The sequence below is a fragment of the Scardinius erythrophthalmus genome (assembly GCF_964197995.2).
Source record: "Scardinius erythrophthalmus genome assembly, chromosome: 7".
In the NCBI taxonomy this organism is placed as follows: Eukaryota; Metazoa; Chordata; class Actinopteri; order Cypriniformes; family Leuciscidae; genus Scardinius; species Scardinius erythrophthalmus.
Window position 1 is genome coordinate 13295934 of NC_138227.1, and position 27841 is coordinate 13323774.

The 27841-nt window shown below is 37.3% G+C and overlaps 3 protein-coding genes across 3 annotated transcripts; 1 reads left to right on the forward strand and 2 right to left on the reverse strand.

The window, feature by feature from the left end:
- The first annotated feature begins 2390 nt into the window (after positions 1–2390).
- fbxo46 (F-box protein 46) lies at positions 2391–12459 on the forward strand. The gene is made up of 2 exons (XM_081370799.1): positions 2391–2785; positions 9436–12459. The coding sequence occupies exon 2, from the start codon at positions 9553–9555 to the stop codon at positions 11554–11556; it is 2004 nt and encodes a 667-aa protein (XP_081226925.1). The 5' UTR covers positions 2391–2785; positions 9436–9552; the 3' UTR covers positions 11557–12459.
- Positions 12460–13133: 674 nt separating this feature from the next.
- slc5a2 (solute carrier family 5 member 2) lies at positions 13134–20355 on the reverse strand (the record flags this gene model as incomplete). Its single annotated transcript, XM_081370163.1, has 15 exons — positions 13134–13786; positions 14486–14621; positions 15353–15568; positions 15674–15842; positions 16916–17066; positions 17181–17288; positions 17376–17511; positions 17596–17825; positions 18911–18991; positions 19217–19322; positions 19426–19530; positions 19626–19685; positions 19775–19879; positions 20061–20132; positions 20257–20355. 15 exons carry the CDS (start codon positions 20353–20355, stop codon positions 13572–13574), a joined length of 1989 nt encoding a protein of 662 aa, XP_081226289.1. The 3' UTR covers positions 13134–13571.
- A 71-nt stretch (positions 20356–20426) lies between these two features.
- On the reverse strand, positions 20427–27747 carry LOC308693321 (kelch repeat and BTB domain-containing protein 8). The gene is made up of 5 exons (XM_081370154.1): positions 27281–27747; positions 26565–26730; positions 25286–25364; positions 24733–24960; positions 20427–24645 (listed from the first exon to the last, which is right to left on the reverse strand). Exons 1-5 carry the CDS (start codon positions 27281–27283, stop codon positions 23121–23123), a joined length of 2001 nt encoding a protein of 666 aa, XP_081226280.1. The 5' UTR covers positions 27284–27747; the 3' UTR covers positions 20427–23120.
- Between the last annotated feature and the right edge of the window lie 94 nt (positions 27748–27841).

Below are 27841 nucleotides of genomic sequence, written 5' to 3' on the forward strand. Positions count from 1 at the left end.
ATTAAATGTACCGTTAGATCTATCACAGTTGTTTACCGTATATAGTAAGGAAACTTTCTCTTAACCAATTAGCCTAACAGTTTTTCACTGTAACATTTTTACAGTCTTTGACCGTTAAAATCATAATCATTTTTTACAGTGTAGCTTATATTAAAATCACCCTGATGATTTATCTGTGCACACCATTATTTTTTCTAATTAGCCTCCTTGTAAACTTTAAATAAAATAAGTTCCCCTCCCTCATGCAGCTTCTCTTCTCTTCTCTTCTCTTCTCTTCTCTTCTCTTCTCTTCTCTTCTCTTCTCTTCTCTTCTCTTCTCTTCTCTTCTCTTCTCTTCTCTTCTCTTCTCTTCTCTTCTCTTCTCTTCTCTTCTCTTCTCTTCTCTTCTCTTCTCTTCTTTCTCCTCTCTTCTTTCTCTTCTCTTCTCTTCTTTCTCCTCTCTTCTCTTCTCTTCTCTTCTCTTCTCTTCTCTTCTCTTCTCTTCTCTTCTCTTCTCTTCTTTGATGACATGTTTACTGGCTAAATTGTTTTCTTGTTCAAGAAGCGGTTTCACTTGGATATAAGTCACAATAGGAAAAAAACAATGATTGCAGCATCCGTTTCACACCGACAACAGCTGTGAATATCTTCCTGTACTTGCACAACCTGCATTTATTTTCCATAGTACAATCTCTGGTATGGTCTTATTTGCATCTCTTGCATTATTTATCAGTTATTCTCATTGGGAACTGTTTCCTCTAAAAGGCCGTCTCTCACTACACACTAAAGCTATTATAAGATAGCTGAATGCATTGTCTTTTTACCATTCTCAGTCCTAAAGATATGTGTTTAGTTTTTTACAGTTTTTCTCGATTGTTTACACACATTTTCTGAAAGCATGCCTCATATTCTCAGAACTCTACACACAAATCAAAAAACACACACACAATGGGCAAAACCCCTCAATTCTCCTGCAAAATGAAACTTTACATTCAAAACAATGTTATTTCTTCTCAAAATGGTATTTTGTTTTCAAATGACACACACAAACCATATGAATAGACATTTATAAGAACCAGTTGAACACTGATGTGCTCAATGTAAAACACTATGATGAATGGAAAACACTTCTTCTCCATTCATCATAATGACTTAGGCCTTTTTTTTGTTCAGTGTTACACTTACTACAGACAGTACATATATAAGTGTGTTGTAAAATATTTGAGAATATTGTTTTTATACTCAGAACACACAAATACACGGTAACAAATATATTTTATTTTTCCCACAAAAACAATATACACAGTATACATCCCAACCAACACAAAGCTGCACATACAGTGGTCTACATACAAAACAACAGAAGAATTTACTGTATACAGTTACAGTAAAAAAAAAAAAAATCCAATGTTGGCATCCATTGCCCCATTGAAGAGCTGACCTGTTGCCCTTTTATGCTAAAGCTCTGATTGCTGATTGTAAAACTGTGTGACGGGTGTTTGCCCATGTGATGAGTCAGTGTGCATTTTTGAATGGCAGTGTGTTCCTTGTGAAAACAAGAGATTTTCTGCATGAAAATTGTGCCAAAAGCAGAGAATTGTGTGTAGTGTTTTGAAAAAAGTGTGTTTTAGAACTGCAATCTGAGTGTAAAGCAGGAATTGTGCTTGTAGTTTAGCAGAATTGGTTCAGGGGGTTGGTGAATGAGTTACATGTTGTGGTCATTGTGTCTCAAGTACCAGTATTTGTGTGTAAACAATTGAGAAAAACTGTAAGCACCTTCAAGTTCACCCCGTGTTCTCATACTGATCATATCCAGTTATGCTTACTTTGACTGTGATATGGCAGCATATTTAGACAATTAGGAAACAATAAGGAACGTTTTTTTTATAGTCTACAGCTGTGCCCCACTAAACATAAAAACACAATACCTTTGCACTGTTCAGTATCCCTGTAGTCCTCATATTGTACATAAAGATAGATAATCCCATACACATCATTCACCCCTACTGTACTACAATGAACATACTGTGTGGTGCCCATACTCTGATGCACATTGCTTCTTATCCTTCTCTCACTATCTGTGTTTATTTTATATTTTATTTACAGGTATTTCAATACTTGAGAATTGTTGTCTTTCTTATTTATGTTTGTCCAGTGGCAGTGGCAGCCAAAGACCAATTGTAAAAGTACAGTTACAGAACAAAAACAGAGTCTGCAATTACAGTATGTTTCTGCTCAGACTTGACTTTTATGTGAAATGTGGTGAAAGTGAAAGATGCTGATTGTAATGATGAGATGAGTTAGAAGAATTTTCCTCTTTGTGGGTGTAGTGATAGAGGGGGAGTCTGAACATCCATATATGGGCATGCCATCAACTTTCTCTCCCCATTGGCTACAAGCGTTTTGCAGCTGCTTGTCAACAAAATGGCCTTCCTCAATTGCTTTTCGAGGACCTACTAACTATTTCTGTTTTGGTGAAATAGTATCGAAACTCTGGTTAAACAATAGAGACGACCATTTTTTTTAGACACAGTATTTACCAAAACATTACTGTGTTTAAAACAGACATATACAGTTGATAAAGCCAGATGAATATTGGGATTTTTGCTTCATTTTCGAGTTAGCTTGCAAATGCTAACAGTCTACCTGCAAACCCTCATCGACCTCAGCTTACATTTCTGTTTGTTTTTAAAAGCACAGAGAAAAAATTGAATGACTGTTGGTTTAAATCGACAATATAGCCATTTTTGGTTATAAAAGAAAAGCTGTCGGAGCGAAATCAGCGGAGATTTGGTCTCAGAAGAAGGTAAGCAGAGACATTATTCTAGCAGAGCTGCTACTGTTTTAGCTTGGCTTATTATTTATTGTTGATGGTGACATCAAGTGGAAATGTTTCAAAACGTTCAAGGCTGTCAAAAATGTAAACATTTGATTCTACAGAGTCGCTGAACTTCCACTACGTAATACTGAAATAAGCCAAGTTAGGAAAGTATAATAGAAAAGTTAGCAAGCTGAGGTTTACACTTCATGAAGACAGCTTAGCTAAACATATGCTAATTACACACTGGCGCAGATAAATAACAGCGTCAGTAATACACATTCCCTTTAGTGGAGAAAATACTAGTTTTAGTTATACTGCTACCGATTATTTCGGTTGACATGATTGTTAATTGAAACTGCATTGGAGAGAGAGGTTCGGTCATTTTCAGACGTTTTAAAGCTGGCTAATAGTTTGCAATTGCCAGTTAGCTGCTAGTCAGTTTGATTCGCTTTAACTGCCTCAAGTCAAATGATCCCAAACGCGTTGTCTTTATTTCGACTATTTACTGTTTTGAGTTCAGAGTGTTTATTGAAATTAAAAACATTGAAGATGCCAAGCGATTATGTTCAGACAAGCCATGGATTAACTTGATGAGTAGGCCTAGTGAACAGGAGGAGAGCTGGGAATATGCAATACATGACAACATAATTCACAAATCATTTATGAGTATCGTAGGATTTAATATGAAATCACTTATATTATTTTACTGTTTGGACTGATATCTTTGCTATGTTAATTATCAGCAATGCGAATATTTGCTGTCTTTTTTGTTATTTGCTTTTGGTGAACGGTTGATATGATTCGATCAATTTTTGGTGGTTTAAATTTAATCCGACCGTTTTCTAAGATTTTCCAAGAGTAGGCCGAAAAATATATGGTCATATTAACATTAAACGGATAAAGAACGATTTTACTCTATAAGGTACAATTGGTATTTAGAAAATAAGATACAAATATAATGTACTGTGTTGTTCACTCCTGAGTTAATCATCTCGTCGTCGACCGACTTGTTTAACAAGTCTTTGAACATTTTGTTTGTCCTGATTACCTGGAAGCGTCCTGGAGGAGTCATCAAATCTTTCTGTCCCCCTTTTTTCTTTTCTTTTTCTAGCAATAATGAGATCCAGCATGGATTATTTCCCGATGAAAATGAACTAATTAAATTTTCATCAGGTTAACTAAATTCCCACTTTCTTGATTTTTATTTATTCAGGAAGTTTTTTTTTTTTAAATTTGTATAAAGAGTTGTCCAAGCAATGGAGATTAGATGAGATAGTGTATTGATCTGAACCATGACTTTATTTATTTAAAGTAATTTGCTCAGTCTCTAAAAAATAGCAACCAACAAGACTATTAGCCATTATTGCATAAATATAATGACATATATTTAATTATTATTGTCATGCCAGATATAAAAATTAAACTCTTTTTGAACAGTACACATTAAACTATTCTGTATTATTCTTAACCATACTGTTTAATATTTATCCTTGTTTAGCAAACCTTTTTTCTCATATGGGTCAATGACATGAGGTGCCTATTTTTGTGTTTTGTTTCCTTTTAAAATAATTTAATAAATTAATGACATGTATCACTTTATTCTATAAAACCTATTTAGTTTGGATTAATTATAAGTACATTCAAATAATTAATATTATTTTATGTTTTGGGATCTTAACTCCCCAAAATATTAGATGCCGGCTAACCATTAGCACAAATAAACAAACTAAGAAAACTATAAGCTGGTGTTTTAATTATGAGAAATTCAAAATAATGCATAAGTTAAAAATGTTTTACATTTTCAATTATTTTCATGATCATTTTAAAAGCCACTATAAAGAAAAATAGGTAATACGATATATTACAATAATGAACATGCAGAATATTGTTATCGTGGGGACTTCAAAATATCGTGAATTATTAAGATTTTTAGAATGAAATTTAAGAATACGTTTCCCATTAATTGTTTAAAATGCACAACACCGCTGTATCAAAGAGGAATGCGCACACTCAGAGGTAAACAAGCCCAACACGCGTGAGCAGTGCATGGCGGAACAAGTGAAGGTGGCGCTGATGGAACGGCAGACATGCAGCCGTTACCCTGGTAACACCATAAACAAAGCATCTGCACTACTTTCTGTTTCTGAACAGTGTATAATAACGACACAAAAATCCTATTTTTTTCCGGACAAGCGACTGACCCATTTACTTGTAATATATGAAATCGATGTCACATTTTCAATCGTGATGGTATTCAGGAAAACGGCACTCCTGGTTGTGTGATGTTGCTTAAATGTATTATATGTTATAAATATAAAAACATTTTGAATTGAGTTTCTTTGTGTGTACTGCGCTCATTTGTTTCGATTTCTTTTCGAGAGACTGCGTGAGCCTCAACAGCACAATCTTGCAGGGCTCTGGACTGCGACCATTTTTTGAAAGTGTGCTAGTTAAAATTTGACGTGCTTGCATTTGGGACTGATCTAATCTATCACGTATTATCCACTACTGCAAATAGGCAACTCTCCAGTAGTTAGTCCCGTTAGAGTTTTTCCCTCTTTTGCACCTCACTTTGAAATTGCTAGCCTAATTCGAAAGCGAACGTAAAATTCGCACAGCTGCATGGACATTCATAAGTTGAGCTTCCATAGGAATCAACTGAAAATGCTCAAATTTATTTTGTTATTGACGTTTTAGTCAGGATTCTTGTCCAGTCGAGCAAATAAAATTCTCTTTCACTTGCCCCTTCAAAAAATCTTTCTCTCCTCAGCTCTTTACATTTTGTGCGCTAGTTACCTCCCTGTCATGTGACAGCGGAGCGCAGTGAAAGGGAGTGATTGACGGCTAATTAAAGGGATGGTTCGGAGTTAAATCAATCTAGGGTCCTTTGCACCATGACCTCAAGCCAAACACCCCCCCAGAAGACTTTTTTTCCCTTGGTCGGATATTATTAAAGTTAGAGCTTATTTAGAGATATCAGCCGAATGGCTTAGTGCAGGCGCTAATGGATCCAAGGATGTATCTCGTAAATTACCCCATTAATAATGCCCAGAATGGTACCAAACTTATACAGTAGTACAAATAGGTTCTGTACTCATAAAATGAGGCATTGGAAAGTTTGTAAGTACATCAGGAGTTTATTTAAATAACACTTGCCTGATGGCTCATGCTACCGCTAACCCGGACGTCGAGGCCACTTCCGTTATTTGGGAAAAGCACGTAAAAGTCCTGGCAGAAAGCGATGCATAAGGATGTAGTGTAACGACGCCCATTTCCAGGAATGCACTAATATTTTGTTGTTAGTACCATTTTGCAACAATTATTAGTTAACACTAAGTTGTCAACACTTCGGAAAAATTTGTTTTTCGCTAACGACGTAATTCGTCGTTACACTACATCCTTATGCATCACTTTCTGCCAGGACTTTACGTGCTTTTCCCAAATAACGGAAGTGACTTCGACGTCCGGGTTTGCAGTAGCATGAGCCGTCAGGCAAGTGTTATTTAAATAAACTCCTGATGTACTTACAAACTTTCCAATGCCTCGTTTTATGAGTACAGAACCTATTTGTACTACTGTAGAAGTTTGGTACTCCGAACTATCACTTTAACTAACCTAAATCTAATCTGCTTTAAAGTTAACAACGTAAAGTTGAAGTCTAATTGGTTATGTGATAGAACGGTGGACCGGTCACTGTATCAGCTCACAGCAGGCACATACTGTGCAGTAATTAGCAAACGTTTTGTAGAGAAACATTTATTTGCACTCGCAGAAATGCTCACAAATATATTTTGAGGTCGCACAGATAAAATTTCGGGAGCACATGCGACCAAAAGGGTCGGAATTTCAAGCCTTGTAATGGGCTATTTATTTTCAAACTTAAACATTTTTACATTTTAATCTGGACTACAACATGCCCTAGAGATATTGTTTGAAAATGTTTTGATTCTTTATTTGGTCACACTTTGCATTAAGGCTCCATTAGTTAACATTATTTAATTAATTAGTTAAAAAAAAAACTGACAATGAAATATACTTCTAAAGCATTTGTTAATCTTAATTTCAACATTTAATAACACTATTAAAATCATAAGTTGTAATTGTATTATTTAACAGACTAACATGAACTAACAGTTGTATTTTTCTTCTGTAACTTCCGTAACAAATGAAGCCATTGCTCGTTGTAATGTTAGTTAATGCTTTAACTAATGTTAACTGAGACCTTATTGTAAAGTGATGCTAATTATTCTCTATCATTCTTTTGCATTTTAATCTGTTATACATGTTTGTGTATTGCTTTATTTTATTTAAATATTCTATTATTTTTGTTATAAGAAAAAAGTTATAGTATGACAACACTTTTTTTTTTTGCAACTTATTTCAATATCGTGATAATACTGTATACTGTAATAAAAGCTTCAGCAATTATCACAACATGAAAATTTGATGCCATCAAATGCCTAGTTAGGACACATTTGATGGTATGGGTAGGGTTAAGGGGTAAGGGAAGAGTCAACAGTGTAATTATAGGCTAGATGTTAATTACAGATGTAATATGCAGGCTTTTCTTTATAAGTAAAATGTAAAACGTGTATATGTACACAAGTGCATTGTAACAAATTATTAATTTAAATGTTAATACATGATGGTAGTTAACTATATTTGTAGTTGAAGACTGTAGTCTAATGTTCAATTAAAGTTGCTATGCGTTTTATGTTTTAAACATTTTGATGAATGCATTTTTGATATTTTATTTTAAAATTCTCAGCTGACTTGATTATCAAGCTGATGATTATTTTTGTATCAATATAAAAAAAATACTTTGTTGTTATTCAATCCCAATTTATTACAGTGTATACCTTATCTATTGCACTGTAGCCTGTTCCAGTTCCCACATTCTGAATGCGATGTTGTGATTTATTCTGTTTTTGATCAATTTACTACTTTACTTCAATAGAGACTTTTGACCAAAACACTTTTAAATGTACTTGAAATGAAATGAAAATAAAATAAATAAATAAAGTCCAGTATTCAGCATTTTTCCTGCCATTATTAATGTGTCAGGTGGCACAACTGATATTCATTTACAACCATATAAATTCTTGATTTAAACCAACAAATAATTGGTCAAAGTGAACAAATGGCTGAAAATCGTTGATTGTGAATAGTGATTGTATTGAATGCATTTACTGGTATACTTTTTGATATCAATCAGTCTTTTAAATCAGATGCTGAAGATACTAAATACCTGGTCACTAGAATGCAATGATTATAAATTAATATGAATAAAATACACAACCATAAAATAATAAGTTAGGCGTTGTAGACACTCTAAGAGGTTAGGCTGCTTTGCTAAGATTTCACAATACAATTAGGAATATATATTTACAAACATTTGGTTGTCAAAAAATGTATTTAAATGTTAGGAAACTTGCAAAATGCAATTGAAACTTGTTTTGTTCCTGACTGGAAAATATGCATTACATCAATTTTACTTTTTACTTTTTTGAAGTTTTATTTGTCATTGAACCATATTCATTCATAGCAACTATTAGCAAGCATGTAGTGTCATCTTTCATATGCAATATAAAAATGCATTTAAAATGCATTGTGGACTAAAAATAGCAGCTTTTAAAGATTTTCAAATGGCTATACCCATTAACATTGTGATAGGTTTTTCAAGGTCATTTAAAACGTTGCATACAGTATGGTTCTAAACAAGGCTTCTCATTCTCTTTCCAGTTATATGTATTACACTCACAATATTATGTTAGTTTATTAAAGAGACTAGCAAAGCAATGTGTTTGTATAACTATAGTATAACACTTAAGATTGTCCTCCTCTACAATAGCATTCCCTCTCTTGGCAAAGGGTTTTTGTTGTATGTGGTCTTCAGAATGTATAAGCTCTTCTGCTAATTAATGGCCACAGAAAATAATGGGTTTTGTACGAAGCCACCCAGAATGAAAGACTGACCTACACTAATTGTGTAATTGTGTACCACATGTGTTGGAATGCAATGGGATCTGAAAGATCCAGTTTAATAAAAGGTTTTAGCCTAAGTGTTAAACAACTACATTTAACAAAAGGAATTAGACTAACTCAATATTGAAAGCAAAATTCCTGAATTTTCACTCTTTATTGATTGGAATTTTTCAGTTCTCCAAGTATAGCTTCCTTCTAGTAGAGATTACAGATACACCAGCAGCAACACCAGTACTGTTCCTGTAAGCTGGAATGATTAATCAATTTAGTTGACTAATAAAATCCACTGACATTTGTATCAGTGATTAAGTTAATAGAATTGATTGTAGTCTGTCAGCCCAGTCTTATTAACAGGCTGGTTGTAAAAAGCTGTGACACTGAAACTTTACATAAAGTAAATCACACAAAAGACAACGTACCCTACTTAATGGGATCCTCAATTCTCAACTTAGTGGCTTAAATGATATGTCTGATATCAGATTTAGCTCCTCAATACAATATTCAGCATATAATGTAGCCTTTTTTGGAGGCAAGTTGGTGTTCACATTCATTTCAGATGATTCACTATTTATTGTTGTAATTCTGATTAAGACATTTCAACAGATTTAGATTAATTGAGTGAAACTAAGTCTTGCCTCTTTTTCTCTTAGTCCTCAGATGGAGTAATCTGTCCAGCTGGAACATGCAGACCTGAAAAGTGAAGATGAGTGGTGAAATGCAAAGTAGCTGCCCAGTATAGAGGCAGGTATGCTCCCCATGGGCTCATAATGAACCGTGACACCTTTTCCCACATCCGGCTGTGGTGCCCACGCCCCTTTGGCACCTACTCCCAGAATAAGCCGTACAGCAATGGTACAATTCGTAATGGAACAACTACTACCCACTGCAAGGCTGATGATTCGGGGCTTACAACATTAGAGACCCATGTAGTCGGTGAGGAGCAAGATGAGGATGTTGGCACTGAAAACACCCCACCAGCTGCTTCATCTACCCTTCTGGTTCCACCACTACCTGCACCACCCTCTCCGAATTCACAGATGGAGGATGGCAGGGTACTGCTTGATACCTGGTATGTCATCAAACCAGGCAACACCAAGGAGAAAATTGCCTTCTTTGTAGCTCACCAGTGTAATGGTGCTGGAATTCCCAGGCCTAGTGCCATGAAAGTCAAGGGAAACTGGGCTACTGATTGTACCAAGGCCAAGCGGCGTCGTCGCTGTTCCTCTTATGACCCTCCCACTAGAGCTCAAAATGTTGCTGTTGATGTACCCACAGAATCCAACTTGGGGGAGGATGGTGTTGGAGTTAGTGAAACAGATCTGCTCTCTGTGGCCGAAATGGTTGCCCTTGTGGAACAGCGTACAGCCTTGGCCCTTCAAGGTATGGTAGCGCAAGGACAAACTAGTCCTTATACAGTCCATCAGAAACCTGTTGTAATCCTCTCAGAACCCCCTTCATCTGCACCAACTTCTCAAAGTGACTTTGATTTGCTGCAGCAACAGCAGGAATCCCGACGGGTTGCTCAGACTGTTGCACAGTTTGAATCTCGGCAGCAGAATCTTGACAGTACAACTTTGCGGCCTGAACTTAATGGTTCAGGAATAGACAGCATTCACACTGGTGAGTCTATGGGTGGTGCTCCAAGCCATGGACGAGGGGAAGTACGGATTGCTTTTCGAGTGTCAAGTTTGGACCCTCGCACCCAGTCTGAGCCTGTTGGCCGCCCCAAATGCATGTTTATGAGTTGTGGAGTCGGAGGGGGGCAAGCAGGAGCTAGAGGCAAAGAAAAGATCACTTGCGACCTCTACCAACTGGTTAGTCCCTCATCTCGAGATCCAGGTGCCCTCCTTGCTGGCTCTCCAAAGGCCGATCCACTTGGGGAAGGTATCAACGACAGGCCTCCCTCCACAACGTCAGATCCTAACCAAGACTCTGCCTCAGGAGAGAAGGCAGCGGTGACTCGAGAGCGGGTGACCGGCTTCCACGTTGAGGTTGTGGTCACGGGTGCAGTAGACCAATGTGTCTTCTATGGGAAGGACAGCACAGAGAATGTTCAAGAAGAGACTGTATGTTTTGCTATGCCTAATGGGGCTAATTCAACTGAATCCTCAGAGGATCCACCTCCTGGCCAGCTGTTCTTTCTGCAGTCACCATCCACTGAAGATGAGAGTTGTTCAACAGTAAATAGTGGGATGCTGTCTTTAGACTGTGCAAACAATAATGGGCAAGTGGGGCCTACTGTCGAGAGGCCAGACTCCCCACTGACAACTGTGGATGATTGTTCTGATCCTCCGTTGTGCCGCCTCTACCGACATGTCTCCCATGACTTCCTTGAGATTCGCTTTCAGATCCAGCGGCTTCTGGAACCACGGCAATACATGCTTTTGCTTCCGGACCACATTATGGTGAATATCTTCAGCTACCTGCCCACCCATTCGCTAGCAGCACTCAAATGCACCTGCCATGATTTCAAGACCCTGATCGAGACCTACGGCGTGCGTGCTACAGACTCTCGCTGGAACCAGGACCCGTTGTACCGTGATGACCCTTGCAAGCAGTGCAAGCGGCAGTATGAGCGGGGAGATGTATCGCTCTGCCGCTGGCACCCTAAACCTTACCACCATGACTTGCCTTATGGACGTTCCTACTGGATGTGTTGTCGGCGCACAGATAAGGACACACCTGGCTGTCGAGTTGGGCTACATGATAACAACTGGGTACAGCCATGCGAGCTGGTTCAGACCCGCACCAAAAGAGACGATGGGAGGTAAAGGATTGAGTCAGGGTTGTCCTTTCTCTCCCTGCTTTTGCTCTACTGAAACCTCATGCCACTGTACTATTTATGGTTGCGCTCGCCTCTCCTATCTTATCTTGTTAACCTTGCTATCATTGTCAGTATCAGTTCTTATCAGTGCACCATACTTAATTCTCGGTCCCTACATTAGCAGACCAATGTTTTGAAATTTGAAAACCAATGCTGGTTAAATGAATTGTCTGCTGCATGGGACTAGTCTTCACATGTACTTTAATTGGTTAGAAATTCTCACGGCTTGGCAATCTTCCAAGACAAGCTTTGATTCTGACCCCAACCTTATAAAAAAATCTGCAGGCTAGACAAAGGACTGCGAGTATAATGTCAGAGGTTGTTGTCAAGTTTAATTTGCTGTCCCTTTGGTCAAAAGCGTGCAGAATGATGTCACTTTACAAATCCAAATCCCTGATGTCACTTTGTAATCAACAGTTTGACTGCTTGTTAGATTTTTCTGTTTTGTGTGAATGTGAGTGAATAATATTTTTTTTGTTGTTGTTGTTGGACTTCATTTTTCCCCTCCTTCAAATTGATTTATGAAATCAGTCTTTATTTCTTGACCAAACCTTTCCTCTTACCTATCTCTTTGCCTGCCAGGCTGTCTCTGTGCTTGTTGGCAAAGGAAGCTTTTGCCAAAGCAGTAATTAGCTTCATGTGGCTGAAAGAACAACAAAGAACAGGACAACTCAAAACCTGATTCTAGCCTTAACCCTGTTCGTTCTGCTCATTCCACCAGTCTGTGAAATCTTACAAACAGAAATATTGATGCTGATCCCTCTGGTTTGGGAGACCGTTCTAGGTTTCGCCGTCAATCTGCTATTGGGAATTTTTGCCTCTAAAATGAATAAAAGATATTTAAAACTGGTGTCTGTGATATCATGTGTTTTCTTGGTACTTCAACAGTGAAATGTTTGTTTTGTTTGTAAATAATCAATTTATTTAAATTATTTATCTTGTTATTTTTTTGTTTCCTGCAATGTACATGGTTTTTATTTGTTTTGGATATGGTCTTAAAGGGATAGTTCATCCAAAAATTTTAATTCTGTCATTTATTAACCCTCAAATTGTTCCAAACCTGTACGAGTTTCTTTCTTCTGTTAAACACATAAGATATTTTGAAGAATGGTGTTAACCGGACATTTGACGGTAAACATTGACTTCCATAGTATTTATTTTTTTACTTCTATTAAAGTCAATGGCCACCGTCAACTGTCTGGTTACCAACATTCTTCAAAATATATTTTGTGTTCAACAGAAAGAAACTCATACAGGTTTGGAACAACTTGAGGGTGAGTAAATGATGACCATTTTCATTTCTGGGTGAACTATCCCTTTAATAAAAGGTGCACTTTGAAACTTTTGGCTCTCTATTGCCATCTGTGGTTAAAATACAAAATTGCAAGTTACTTGGGAAGGCGCTCTGTTAGTTGTGCTTTAGTATTACTTATTGGAATTGTTCATTTTTACTTAATATCTTCCATAGTACATTGTTTATGTGTATATAGGAACGTATTAAAAAAAAGTTGTACTATTAACTTTGAAAAAAATCAAAGCTTTTTATTTATTTCTGTGACACTTAAACATGAGGTATCTTGTCTGACAGTGTCAGCATCTCAAAAGTGAAATCCAGCATAATCCAATTATGTTCTCTCTCTTTTTAACTAAACAATTTATTCAATGATTTTATTGCATTTTCAGTGATCATTTAAAGTACTGTTCTCACACATTGTATCAGGTAGATGTTAGTCATTAACAGATTCTGTAGACATGTGAAAATTTAAAGATTTAAATCAGTGTTTCCCAACCTTGGTCCTGGAGTACACTTATCAGTACACACTTAGATGTATTCCTTATCTGGCACTTATTTCAGGTATCTCTAGTAACAAACTGATGAGTTGAATCATTTGTATTTGATTAGGGAGACTCTAAGACCAGGGTAGGAAAACAATGATTTGTCTTATGGTCAGTATTTTCCCCTCATGCATAGTAACCCCAACAATAAACAGCCACAGTCATCATTATTAGCGCATTAGCATTGACTATATTCTTCCAAAGTGGGTCTTCACTTATGTCAGGTAATTGTTTTGATGCTTCTGCCACTTCCTCCTCTGTAGGCTCTGGAGCCTGAGCATCACTTATGCCACAAACCCAGCCAATAATCTTCATCATTATGGATCGGTCACCATGTTCAACTATGGCAGAGAGTAAAGATATTATATATATATATATATATATATATATATATATATATATATATATATATATACACACACACACACCATACCAGGGGTATCCAATCCTGCTTTTGGCCAAAGTTTTGCTCCAACCTTCCCCAACACATTTGACTGGAAGGCTGTGTCCAAAATCACATACTAGTAGGTACTTATTTTGAATAAGTAATTACTTTGTGACCTTTTTAAAAAAAGTATGTTTGATAAAGTAAGAGTGTGTGTGTATGTAATCTAGTTTTACTACTTTCCCCAGACTGTCATTATCATGTGACCTACCAGAGTCAGTTGTGTCACTTCAATGCCATTCACAAATCCTCTTCAGTTGCCTCATGAGATAGTAAAGTGTTCATCAAATGCACACTTCAGAATCTCACCGGAAATAGTAGGTTATCTGAGTACTGTGAATTCGGACACCTCTTTTGTCAGTCACATTTTCGCCTATACTATACAGTAGTAGGGATGGATGTATGCGATTTCGAATGCAACCGAAGACCGTGATTAGATTTTTCAGGTGTGTTTAATTAGGATTGAAGCTGAACTCTGATAACTCTGATAAAGCCTGATAATGGCCCTCCAGGAGCAGGATTGGACACCCCTGACCTACACACATTAAAAATATACATTTTATCTACAAATGTTAATTTCAACATGTCATCTTACTTTGATTCTCATCAGTTACGACCTTTTCCTTTTCATCTGCCCCTCTTCGTGCATTCCTTCCTCGTTCCTCCGCTTCCCAGTCCAGATCGACCCTTTCTTCTTTAGAATAGCGCAAGGTAAAGACAAGGCGATGGAGCTTGGCAAAGAGAGCGAGGTAAATGTCATGAATATGAAGTCATTTTAAACAGCTTCAGCAGTTGATAAAACTACTTAGGTTAGAAATCTTTCATAATCCCCTCTAAGGATTATTTCACTTCAAAATGAAAATTCTGTCATCATTTACTCACCCCCAAGTTGTTTCAAACCATGTATGAATTTATTTCTTCTGCTGAACACAAAAGAAGATATTTCGAAGAATGTCTGTAACGCAGGGTTTCTCAAACTCGGTCCTGGAGGGCCACTGTCCTGCACAGTTTAGCTCAAACCCTAATCAAACACACCTAGCTGTGAGTTTCTAGTGATCCTGAAGACATTGATTAGCTTGCTCAGGTGTGTTTGATCAGGGTTGGAGCTAAACTGTGCAGGACAGTGGCCCTCCAGGACCGAGTTTGAGAAACCCTGCTGTAACCAAACAGTTGATGAGCCCCATTGACTTCCACAGAAGGAAAAACATACGGAAGTCAATGGGGTCCATCAACTGTCTGTTTACTGACATTCTTCAAAATATCTTCTTTTCTGTTCAGCAGAAGAAATAAATTCATACCGGTTTGAAACAACTTGAGGGAGAGTAAATGATGACAGAATTTAAATTTTGAAGTGAACTATCCCTTTAAGGAGAAACTCATTTGACACCATTACACAGCGCAAATAATTAAACATTACAGCACAATCAATCCATTCAATAATTACACAGCTTCATTAACTTACATGTTTGTCCTCTATGGGTGGGGTGTTGTAGCTTACAAACAGCACTAGAATAGTGGTGCAGAAGAAGAGCAGCACTGCAAAGTAAAGGTAATGAACTCCACATATAAGTTTTGGGCAGTCGGATGGATAGATGCAGTTTCCAGAGCCATATGCAAACTCGGGTACCATGCGACACAGACCGATAACCAGTCCTCCCATCAGGCCCCAGAAAGCTCCCTATAAGGAAGAAAAGGTGAGGATGCAAGCTTTTGGTAAATTTGTGGTGCAGGCATATGATGTTACATTTAGTGAAGACTAAATATGTGCAAAGCAGACACTTACTGACTCATTGACTCTCTTCACAAAAACGGCAAGGAAGAAGACCGCTGCAATAGGTGGAGCTAAGTAACTAGTCACAGATTGAATATAATCAAATAGCTGACCACTCTGGGCTGCCTGGACAACTGGGATCCAGCAAATGCTAATGGCGACAATGCAGAGTACCCACACCCTGTAACAGAAGCCACACCATGTGTTCAGTCCATGAAAATTGTAGAAAGAAATGTTATATGCTGGATATTAGGGTTAAACTGAAAGTACAATTAATATTTATGGTAGTTAAGGTACAATAAGGTTTCATTTATTAGTTAACTACATCAGTTAACGTGAACTAATAATGAACTGCACTTCTACAACATTATCATAATCATAATATTAATCTTAATGCTAATTTCAACATTAACTAATACATTATTAAAATCAAAAGCTGTACTTGTTAACATAAGTTAATGCACTGTGAAGTAACATGACCAAACAATGAACAGTTATACTTTTATTAGCTAAGGTTAACAAAGATGAATAAATACTGTAACATAATGTATTGCTCATTGTTAATGTTAACGAGACCTTGTTGTAAAGTGTTAATTAATTATTTGAATTAATCATTTCATATTTGTCCTGTCTTTCTTAGAAGTTCCCACATTTGTTGGAATTTAGGAGTAGGGTTGGAAATGTAGGTTCCATTTAGATTTTAGTAGGTTCCATTTAGATTTTTCCAGAATTCTTCAGATTCCAGAAAAAAAAGTAAGCGTGAATTTGCCACAAATTCACCTAAAGGAAAGTTATGAATTGCCAATGAGAGTGTTGAGGGGATAACAAAGATATAGCAAAGTTGCTTGATGGAATTGATGTACAAAATAAAAAAGTAAATTATTTTCTGAACATTGTTTCTTCACAATTTTTCAAAATGACTATTCATTGTATTGTTAAGGAGTAGGAATTGGAACAAGTCCTGATGAGAAACTATTGGTAATGATGTAATTCGCTCTATAAGTATCATTTTAAAACAGTGTATTTTGACACTCTAAAAAATGCAAAGTTGTTTCAACCCAACTTTGGGTCAAATATGGACAAACCCAGTCTTTGGGTTAAATTTTTAAATTACATTTTTAACCCAAATTTGGGGTTTGTCCATATTTGACCCAAAATTGGGTTGAAACAACCCAGCATTTTTACACAGGCAGATTTTGGCTGTGAATAAGTCATTAATTAGTGTGATTTAACATAAATTGAATGGCTCCAAACCTTCCAACAACCATTAGCTCTTTATCTCTAGCTTGAGGCCGGATACGAGTCCAAATGTCCATGGTGAACAAGGTGCTGCTGCTGTTGAAGATAGACGCTAGTGAGCTCATGAGAGCTGCTAACATAACTGCCAGCATTAAACCTCTGAGACCTGTTTAGGGATTGATTACATAGAAATAGGATTGAGAGCAAAAATGTATTGTAACCCAAACAACTTAATTTTTGTATAATTAAAAATCACAGAAAAATAAATTTGGTTGATCACCTGTTGGCATTACAGAAACCACTAGTTTGGGGTAGGCAATGTTGGAGCAGCCAACCTCTGTGCCACACACTTCCTTACAGATGCTTGGCTCCACACAACCTACTTCATCTGAAAATTGATTTTATTATTGACATTCTCTGAGCAAAATTGTAATTATAAAGACACGTGGTATGTTCATACTATTAAAATACATACCAGGGTAAAGCACTCTGCTGACCATGCCTGGAAACACCATGAGAAACATAGGGAGCAGTTTCAGGTAACCACACAATATACATCCTGCCTTCACATGCGTCAGACTGCGGGCAGCCAAACAGCGCTGCACAATTACCTGCAGAATACAATATGTAATGTGAAGAAATGGAGCAAAGAAGGCAGAGTTATATATTTATAATTATTTAAACACTGTCCTCACCTGATCAGTGCACCAGTACCAGCTACCAATAATTGCGATGCCAAATAACACACCCGGCCATGGCAGGTCCCCAGTCGTGGGATCCCTAAGCAAGTGAAAGGCATCCTCTCGTGGAGTGTAACAATGTTCAGAAATATTATATTCCAGAGGGAATAGGGAAGTCCTCTGAGATGGTAAAGATAAACTATACTTCTCCAATAAAGCACTGTAACCTCCAACTTCATAGAAGGCTGTTGACATGTAGGGGACAACACAAATGTCAGTTTATAACATAGCTTTACTGATATAAGTAAAGTATTTATTTATTTTTTTACATTTGCAAATGTCTGAGGTAGGACTTCATTATGATTTTGAAACACAAAATCTGACCACAATTATTATTATTATTTTTATCTCCGGGTGTGTTGTAACAATTGTGTTTAAGCGTGAAAAGAATATTTATGAAAACAACATATTTCACTTTTAAAAAGTTGTCTACTACACCGTGCAATTTCTTTTAATTCTAAAACACAACTTGTGATTCAAAATATGGATAAAACACACAGAAAAATCAACACAGAAAATTCCTTAATATTAACACTGTACATTGGGCCGTGATTTTATGAACTTTTCTTGGATTGTTTTTACATTTAAGTCAAATCAAGTCAAGTAACCTTTATTTATATAGCGCTTTTTACAATACACATTATTTCCAAGCAGCTTTACAGTGATAACTGGAAAATAATGCAACAAAGTTTGTTTCGGCTGGACAGACGATCTAGAAGAAAATAGTGTCATAGTCCAGCTTAAGTATGTTCAGTGATGGTTCATTTTTGTTGTAAAAAAGTTATTAATTATCTATACAGCCGCTCTGGAGAAAACAGGGACGTCGTCGTCCAGCTCAGTTCAGTTCTCATAATGATGTCAATGCAGGCAGGTCAATAATATTGCTGAATATTAAATGTCCCCAACTAAGAAAGCCAAAAGCCAAAGGCGACATTTACATTTAATCATTTAGAAGATGTTTAATCCAAAGCGACTTACAAATGAGGAGAACATTAGAAGCAATCAATCAAACCAACAGTAGGGCTACCACAGTATACGTAGCAAGGTTTAAAAAAAAAAAAAAAAAACATGGGTGGGGTGGGGGGGATTGTGTTGGTTAGGGGTGGAATGGTGCTTAAACTTAGTTAATGTTTAACTCAGAAAAAAACAACCATCAAGAAGTGCATGTGCTGTCTTTCTTCAGGAATGTGACATTGACTAGTACTTTATGTAAAGCGTCATCAAGTAATAAGGATGAATGGATTTTGAACTCCATGCAGTTGGTACTTACAGAATCCCATGAGGACGAAGGCTCCAGCAATGATAACAAAGGTCTGGACCGTATCTGTATACATCAGTGCAGCCAGTCCTCCTACAGAGGCATTGCATGTCATTTGCGGGCCTCAACAAATGGACGGAGCTCAATAGATAATTTGTTCCTAAAATGCTATTCAGTATCAACATTATATAATGTCGCTGTACCAACACCAAGGTCATGGATTTGATTCCCAGGCAATGAACTGATAAAATGTAGTCTTTGATAACTTTGGATGTAAGCGTCTGCTAAACGTAAATGAAATGAGATGGATCAGTTTACCTGTGATAGTATAGAGTGCTGTTATGCAGAGCAGAGCAATCACTGCAACATAGATATTCCAGCCAAGAGCCTGCTGTATAAAAACCGCTCCTGAGAACATGTCAACCTACGTTCATGCAGCGAGGAGGAGAAATTGATGAGTCGTGGAAAACAGCTCATTATGATCCTACATCGTTTTTTCTATTGTCTGGATATGACTTTATACTTACAGAAATCTTTGTAAAGATGTAAAGGAAAAGTGAAATGACAGAGAGATACAAGCTAATTCTAGACCCTCCAAATCTTTTCTTGAGGTACTGTGGCATTGTAATCACCTTTTGAAAAAAGAAAAAAAGAAGTGAAAGTATATTAAGTCTCTTTCACTTACATTATTCAAATAAACATTGCAAAGCATGCAAAACGAACATACCCCTGCGGTCAAATAAATAGGGACGAACACCCAGCCCAACAGCAAAACAATAAATAATGCCTGTGAAACAGAAGAATATTTGAAGAATTACAATCTAATCCAAATTACACCAATGATAATATTCTTATTTATTAAAATTTCCAGCTTACGTTCCATTCAAAACCCCCAACAGCTATTCCACTAGCAGCTGCTGTTCCTGCAAGGCCAACAAAATGGCCACTGCCAATGTTGCTCGCAAAAAGAGACGTTCCCACCTTGTGTGATGTGAATGTAAATACATAAGCTTTAAAATAAGCATTGAAATCTTTATATTATTTAGTAAACTTTTTTCATATGAGGAATGGAGATATTGCCACAAAACTGTGTGACTTAACATATAAACTGCAAATTAAAGTTTTTAATTAAACATTTAATTTGAATAAAGTTAGTACTCACAGGCCACCACACCATGGTCCGACCTGCAAGAAAGTAGCCGCCTACTGTGCCACGATTAGTCCTAAATGTAGACTACGATGAAAAAAGAGGGTTTTTATTTACATAAATTTAAAATGTAATTCTACAAATTTTAACCGATATATCAATTAGCAGCTATTTTGGCACTTTAAAACACAAAAACAAACTTTTCACCTACCCAAATTCCCACTGCAATAACCACCAAAAAGTAGCCAATGATCACACTGATGTCAGCTGGATTGTTGATGGTTGCGAATTTCGCTGTAGTGTTTTCCATTTTTGAAGGCAGACAGACACGATGCTAATTTCATTTATGAGATGACAGGATATGAAACAAACACCACGGATGAAGCACTTGAGGAGAATTTTATTCATACAGGATTTGAGGGTAAAATCCATGATCTTTGCCCACATTGCAAAAAGGGCTGATGAAGGAATATTAACAACAATAATTAACTTATTACTAGCCACTGAGAAGGGACTTTAACAGTTTTGAGCATTAAATGTTAGTCAAACTTACATCTTAGCTTACTGTACTTTCTCTTGAAAACATAACAACGTAGAACTTAAATTACTGTTAAATTACGAGAAAACATTAGAAGAGAACAAATTCCTTGTTAGTGTAAAACATTTAAGAGTATATGTTCATTAACTACATGTATTTACTATAGAGTTAGATTAGGGTTTGGTTTAGTGTTAGTTACATGTAATTATGCATAGTAAATACATGTAACAAAGACAATGAAATAGCTACCATTTTTCTTTTACATAAGCAGAAAAACATTTTCTTCCATTAATTTTCTTAATATCCCTTATGTTTGAAACACATGTTTGTGTTTGACACCAATGTTTAAAACCTAAAGCAATGTTTAGTATTAATGGTTTTAAAAATACATCACTGATTAGAATAGTCACTGGTCTGTGAGTTCCCCAGCAATACAGTTCTCGCCTTATTTGGAAATCACTAAAAGAGGAGGGGAAAAAAACTATTTTATGGTCTGGTTAATAATCCTGCACTTTGGTGTGTGTGACAGTATCACTACTTTACTGGTTTTAAATGCTAAAACAATTCACCTATATCTACAAGACAAGCCACAAAAAAACGTATGTTCAATTTATTTTAATGAAAACCAGAGCACAGACTTTCCATTCAAACAACGTCCAATATTTGACAATTCTAGGTCTTTAAAACAAACAGACCTGTTTGACATCAGATGTAAATACAGAGTCCTTTTTGTCTCTGAGAAAATGTTACTGTAAGATGAAATTACAATAACTTAAAGATTAAAAGAACAATGAAATCATACAAAAAGCATTCATTTGGTTTCTATTGCGATTCTATGTTTAAAACATGTCAGATGAGATGACCAGCTAAACCCAAAAAGATGCCATTAAAGCACTACTGATACGTTTACTGATCCACTTCATTGAGGGCAAGCTGAACAGTGCGTTACAACGATGTGCAGAAAATCATCAATCACTGTCATAATTAACTCAAACCTCCAAAGATGTTGTAGTGGACACTACAAAAATCACATATGATACTGAAAGGCTAACATAGACTGTGTTAATGTTAAGACTCATGTTGTGTTGCATTATTATTCAATGTTAGTTCAGTCATGTGAGATTTAAAACAGCGACTATCATCTGGGTTCTGGGTTTCAATCTCAGTTATGATTGTACGTATTGTACGTAAAATGAAAATGCAAAAACAATTTGCAAAGAAAAAGAAATGTCAAAAGAAAAAAAAATGGGGGAAGCCACTCCTTTATGAAATGTAATAAATTACCTTAGAATGCACAGATAAATGCTCTTAAAAACATTATTTGCTAGCGATCACTTGCCAGATAAAATTTCAGAATAACCAGAGCAACATTTTTTACCTAAGAAATGTATTAAGTCACATGACTTTATCTCTTTCTCCGCCATTAACTGAATTTTCACTGTCATATGGTAGGGGGATGTTATTACATATCCTCTGAAAGAGTATAAAATCACTGGCTCAAAACACAGGCAAAGAAGCAGAAACAAGCCATAGCATATGTAAGCAGATGCATATGTAAAATAACGCCAACAACATTCAAATCAAAATTTTTGTTATAAAAAGCAGAGGGTCTGTTCATTCTTTGAAAATATTGCATGTTCAGATATTCATACAACAAAATATTGTAGGGTCCAAGAAAGTTTTCCAAAAATTATCCAAAAAAAAAAGCTGGTGGGCAACTTTTTTCAAATACAATGGCGGGGAAAGAGTTAAAGTCTTTCAAATGCACATCAAACGATTTATTCTGTAAATGTATTTCAATCGTAGTTTATAGGTATGTTTTCGGGGGAAGAAAAAAAAATCATCCATCTCAAGAGAAGTGTATACATTTATTAAGAACATTATGGATATTTTTTTCGCATAGTGGTTTTTGCATCCGGCATTTTTAATGCAAATTTTGGGATACTACATAAACATGCTGGTTGATGGAAACCCAGAAAAAAAAAGAAAAAAAAGTCATGATGTTGCTTAATATTGGTTTAATATAAGTGTAATTTGTCACCACTGTCATTAAAAATAAATTAAAATGACAGATTTTAAATTTTCTTAGACTGTTTAAAACCCATATTAAAGATCTATGACTTTACAGTAGTATCAACTGCTGTAAGGGTAGCAATCTTGATGTTCTAACGCATGTAAAACTATACTCTTGGCTTTAAGCAAAAAATTTCAAATAAACTTCAGTGACTTTTTATTCATCGAGTCAAGCATCTTTACAACCTGTTTTTTTGCTGCAATTCAAACATTTAATTATTCTCCAAGATTGCTGTTTCTAAGATAAAATTTTAGCATCCGAAAAAAAATTAAGAGCAAAAAATTCTGAAATCATAACCAAATATTATGCATTTTCTGTCAGTACTTAGTAAACGAAAACTTGCGTTCAGCTTGCAAAAATGAAAAAATAATAATTTGAAAACATCTAGACATCAACTAAGAGTAAAGATGTAAAAGTAGGTGCATAAACTTGTCCGAAATGCCGATTTGTCTCTTTGAAAAAATCACACTTCCTGATTCGCCCTGTTGATCCGCATGACTCTGCATGACCGGGTCGGCCGTTTCTCCTTCCCCCGTTTCTGTTGAGCAGTCCGAAGACGTGCTAAAATGTGTTTTTTGGGGAACTTTAGGGTAGTACACCCAAACTGGCTAACTCCTCCTGTATCCCCTGGCAATTTCTCCCGTCTTTGGACCCAGCTTCTCCAGCCAGGTTTCCAGCAGTAGACGCTATCATAAAATCTTGATCCGTTCTCACCACCCAAAACATATATCCTGCGTTTCCATCTAGCCACACCACCGGCAGCAATGCGCCTCGGCAGACCTGGAAAAACCACCGGACTAGGGGCGCGGTCGCTACCGCCACCCCCTCGCTCTACTCCAACCGGGACCTCCCGCTCTACTCCAGATCCTCGTCCCTCTCGGAAGAACAACACGCGTCCTGTGGCATCAAGTGGTTCGGCCTGGGTGTAGTTGCCATCGATGAACTTGGCGGCATCGCGCAAATAACCCCCGACGGCACAAACACCGCCACGTACTGCTACTCCTCCAGCCAGGCAGGTGGCGCCAGAGTCTAGGGCGACACGGCTCCAGGTCCTTGTAACTGTGTGGTAGATAAGCACGCCAGCATGTACCACAGCCCTGCTCTGCTCCAGTGTGGTACCACCAAGTAAGTAGAGCCGACAGCGAAGGGCAGCGCAAGCAAAAGAACGCAACGGCAATGGCAAACGAGGTCCTGATGCCCAGGTCAGCGCATTAAGGTCAAATCTTTCGCATGTGTCTAGAAATGCTGTTCGGTTACAGCCACCGAGAGCGTATAAGAAACCTCCACAGCCAAGAAGACCCAACATCGCACGTGGTTCAGCCATCAATGGTCGTGTAATCCAGCGGTTTACCACGACATCGTACTCATGCAGTGATGATGAGACCTGGCCACTTCGCAGGATGCCGCCTGCCACAAACAGTCGACCTCCAACAGCGATGCAGCCCGGGCAAAGCAACGAGCCCAAGGCTGCCAGCTTCTCCCACTTCCCTGTACGAGGGTCAAAGCAATCCACCGTGAAGTCCCTGTCCTGTAGAGAATCGTCCTCCCTCGGCTTGAGATCTACACAAACTATTTTCTTCTCAAACATGCCTTCTCGAGGCCTCAGCGGTCCTCCCATGCCCTCGGTAATGGCTCGAGGCCCAAGTTCTTTGTTCATTCGGACGTTCTCTTCAGGACCCAAAAGGCCGGGACGTAAATGGCGTAACAAACTGGGCATGTGAACGTACCGATCTGCGGGCTGGTATTCTGCCCAGCGCCTTGCTGCATCGTAAACTTCGGTCTCAGTCTCCACACCCAATCGATCAGATTCCAACAAGCTGCCGAGAGTTCCTGGGTCCAACAGCAGGAAATCTCGCTGCCGAGACACTCGAGGGAAATGCTGACCCACCAACCTCAAAGAAGCCCGAAGAAGCAGCTGGTCATGATGTGAGCGAGCCAGAGAGTACATGCCCAGGCAATTCTCCACAGACAGGTGTTCAAAAAGAAACCTAACAAACAGGAAGATACAAATGTGAGCATCAGCCAGACAAGATACAAGGTAGAACGATCACAAAAAGATAGCATCTAAATAATACCTAGAGCAAAGGTCCTGCAAGGGCATCACTTGAAGACGATTGGCCGCTACAAACAAATCCTCTGCTGTGTCGAGACTAAGACCTGCCTCTCCTGTATAAACAAAGTGGATAACTGTCTCCATAACAAAGGGTGTCACCTCCTCCAGTCGGATCTCAGTAAGACGTGACTCTACGAGAGGGCTGGTAAACATGGCACGGAAATACGGACTGACTGCTGCTAAAAGAACTCTGAAAAAAAAGAAGAAAACCATTTCAAAGTTTGTGGCTAGTATGATTTTTATATTTATATTTATATATATATATATATATATATATATATACACACACTCACCAAGGCTGCATTTATTTCATTGTTTAATATATTTTAAAATATAATTCATTCCTGTGATGTGGTAGTGTATAATTTCAGCATACAAAATGTGCCATACAATTTAATGTGTAGTAAGATACAGTAGATTGTATGCCTTTTTTTAAATGATTCTAGTTGTGAAAATAAAACCTTTTTATGACAATCTGAAAAATAACCTTTAAAGCAGAAAACCATAAAACCAACCTGTGACACATGAACTTCTTTCCTTCCACCAAAAGAGTGACATCACACAACTGCTGAGCATCAAGTAACTGCTTCAACCCTGAATGAGTTGACAGAGGGAAACAAGGCAGATAAAAAGGTGGCTAAATTAATCAAATTCATATTGTCCCCATAATGGTCTCAACACTTCCACATGTGATGAATATGGTGAAATTTAGTTATGCTGTTTTTGAAGAATGGAGGAGTTTTTTATTTTTACTCATGACATGGCTGGATCTTTAGGGTCCAAAGGTCTGCAACCACTAGTCAAAATGCTTCTATTTTTCATTATTTAATTTAATAATAATAATATCTGATTATTATTATTTTTTTAAACTGTTTTGCATTACAAATTTACATTATTTGGATAGTGACCAAGAAGTAGTGCACACTCATAAATATTCCTTCATTTTACATTATAGCGTTCCCTTGATTTACATTTTTCACAAGCCTTAAACCTTTTGCCCCGGTTTACACCTGGTATTAAGATGCGGTTTGGTCGTTCAGATCACAAGTAGAAGAGGAAGACATTCCTGTTTACACCTAGTGTTTTAATCAGTCTCTTTTGTCCGATTTTCGACCACTTCTGTCCTGATTTCTTCAAGGGGAGGGTCTATGCATGGGTAAATGTATGAACTTTTTCATATCTTTCGATCTAATGGATAAAATAAACTCTCGCAATTTAGAGAACATTGTGCTTGGTATCTTTTTAATCTTCAAACCAAACTTGGGTCTCCAGGCGACAGAGTTTAAATCCCATCTGGCTAGCGCTTCCCATAATGTTTACGGTCAGTATGCGGAGAGTAGGTGGTCTTTTGTGGCTGTTTGAACATAACATTGATAACATGAGCGTTTAAACAATGAAAGCCATCCAGTCTTTTACGTTTTCGACTAAGTGGTCGTAAGTGGACAAGCTCAAAACGTTTTAGACCCCGTTTACACCTGTATTTAGCATCATCCACGTGTGATTAGATCGACCAAAACACATGTTAATACCAGGTGTAAAAAAGGGCCTTTGTTGGGTTCAAATGAAAGAAAATTCCTAGATTTTCTATCTTCTGGACCCCAATGCATATCCGGTGGCTGTTGTGATGTAGGACATACGTGTAAAGAGCAATAAAACAGGAGGAAGATAGATTGAAGCATGTCTGCTATGCAGACTCTTTTGAGATATTTAAAATTAAATAAGAAATTACATTATAGAATCCATAAATATATAATTATCTAAACAATCCATGTTTAAAAACAACCAATATCTCACCCTGAGTTACATATTCCCCCAAAGGAGTCGAGTAGTCATCAGGAAAATCCTCTTCCTCCGAGTCACTATCTGAGAGAGGTTCTCCACCACCTCTATCTGCATCCTTCCAAGGCTGTGGTCGCCAGGTAATAGTACCACCTCTGAGTGTACTACCTCTGACACTCATCTGTGACAGGGATTTAATGTAAAAATACATTGTTTACTCACTAGATGCTCTTATTCTGACAGTATAATACTTGTGATTACATTTACTGCACATTGATGACAGATCTGATTGGTGACAGCGTGCCAGTTTCTAGGCCTGAACTGGGAAGATATTTACAGTGAGTGTTCCCTAATTTCTAGAATTGAAAAATTTGATATTAAAGTTGAGCACAACTACTGGTATAAATACATTTAAAAAAAAGTTTAACAATAGAAACTTGAAAAAAAATAAAATAAATTAAGACTGTAATTGTGTTAATTTTCATGACTTTAATTATAAAATTATCTGCTATTTCCAGCATTTTCTTCGTCAAAACATTTCCCAAAACTATCTATAGATGATCTCTGTTTGGTGATTATTAGCAATGGGATTGACTGACCTGATTCTTCACGCACCATAAGTAAATAAATCAGAATATTGCAATGCAAACTGACGCGAACAAATACAACAGCGAGCATAAAACACTCGTCTATAAAAAATAAAATAAAATGTACATTTTCTCAAATATTACCATGAGAGGTGAAGGTTTCTATCAGAGAGCGAGTTGACCCTAGCAGTATAGCTCTAGGTAACGGACAGTCTCTTAATTCTTGGTGCGTCTTCAGTTCGATTTTGAGTATCAAGGCTATCAGGGTGCCACAATGGTACAGACGGCCTGACACCCTTCGGCCTGTTCACAACGCCTTGACCTTCCTGGGTAGTTTCAGCGCAAATTGTTCGGCTCATTACGGTGTGTTGCACATCCTTAGCATTTCAGCTCAGAAATATACACGCGCGTCTGATATATCCACCTTGACGACCGCGGCTCCATGTAGTAGATTATTAGTGGCTGTAATCCGGATTGGCCGTAGGCACCGTAGTCACAGGAAAAATGGATGATTGTTTGACCAGTAATATCTATTGCAACTATTTCTCACAGCTGCAAGTATTGCGCCATGATTAGAGACGAAGCAAGCGGATTCTGTCACTTGCCGGAACAACATACTAAACTTCCGCTTTAGTAATAAATAGGCCAATTTACCGGATGTGACGGATATTTACTTCCGTTTCAGCGCAAATCGACAGTCTTAAG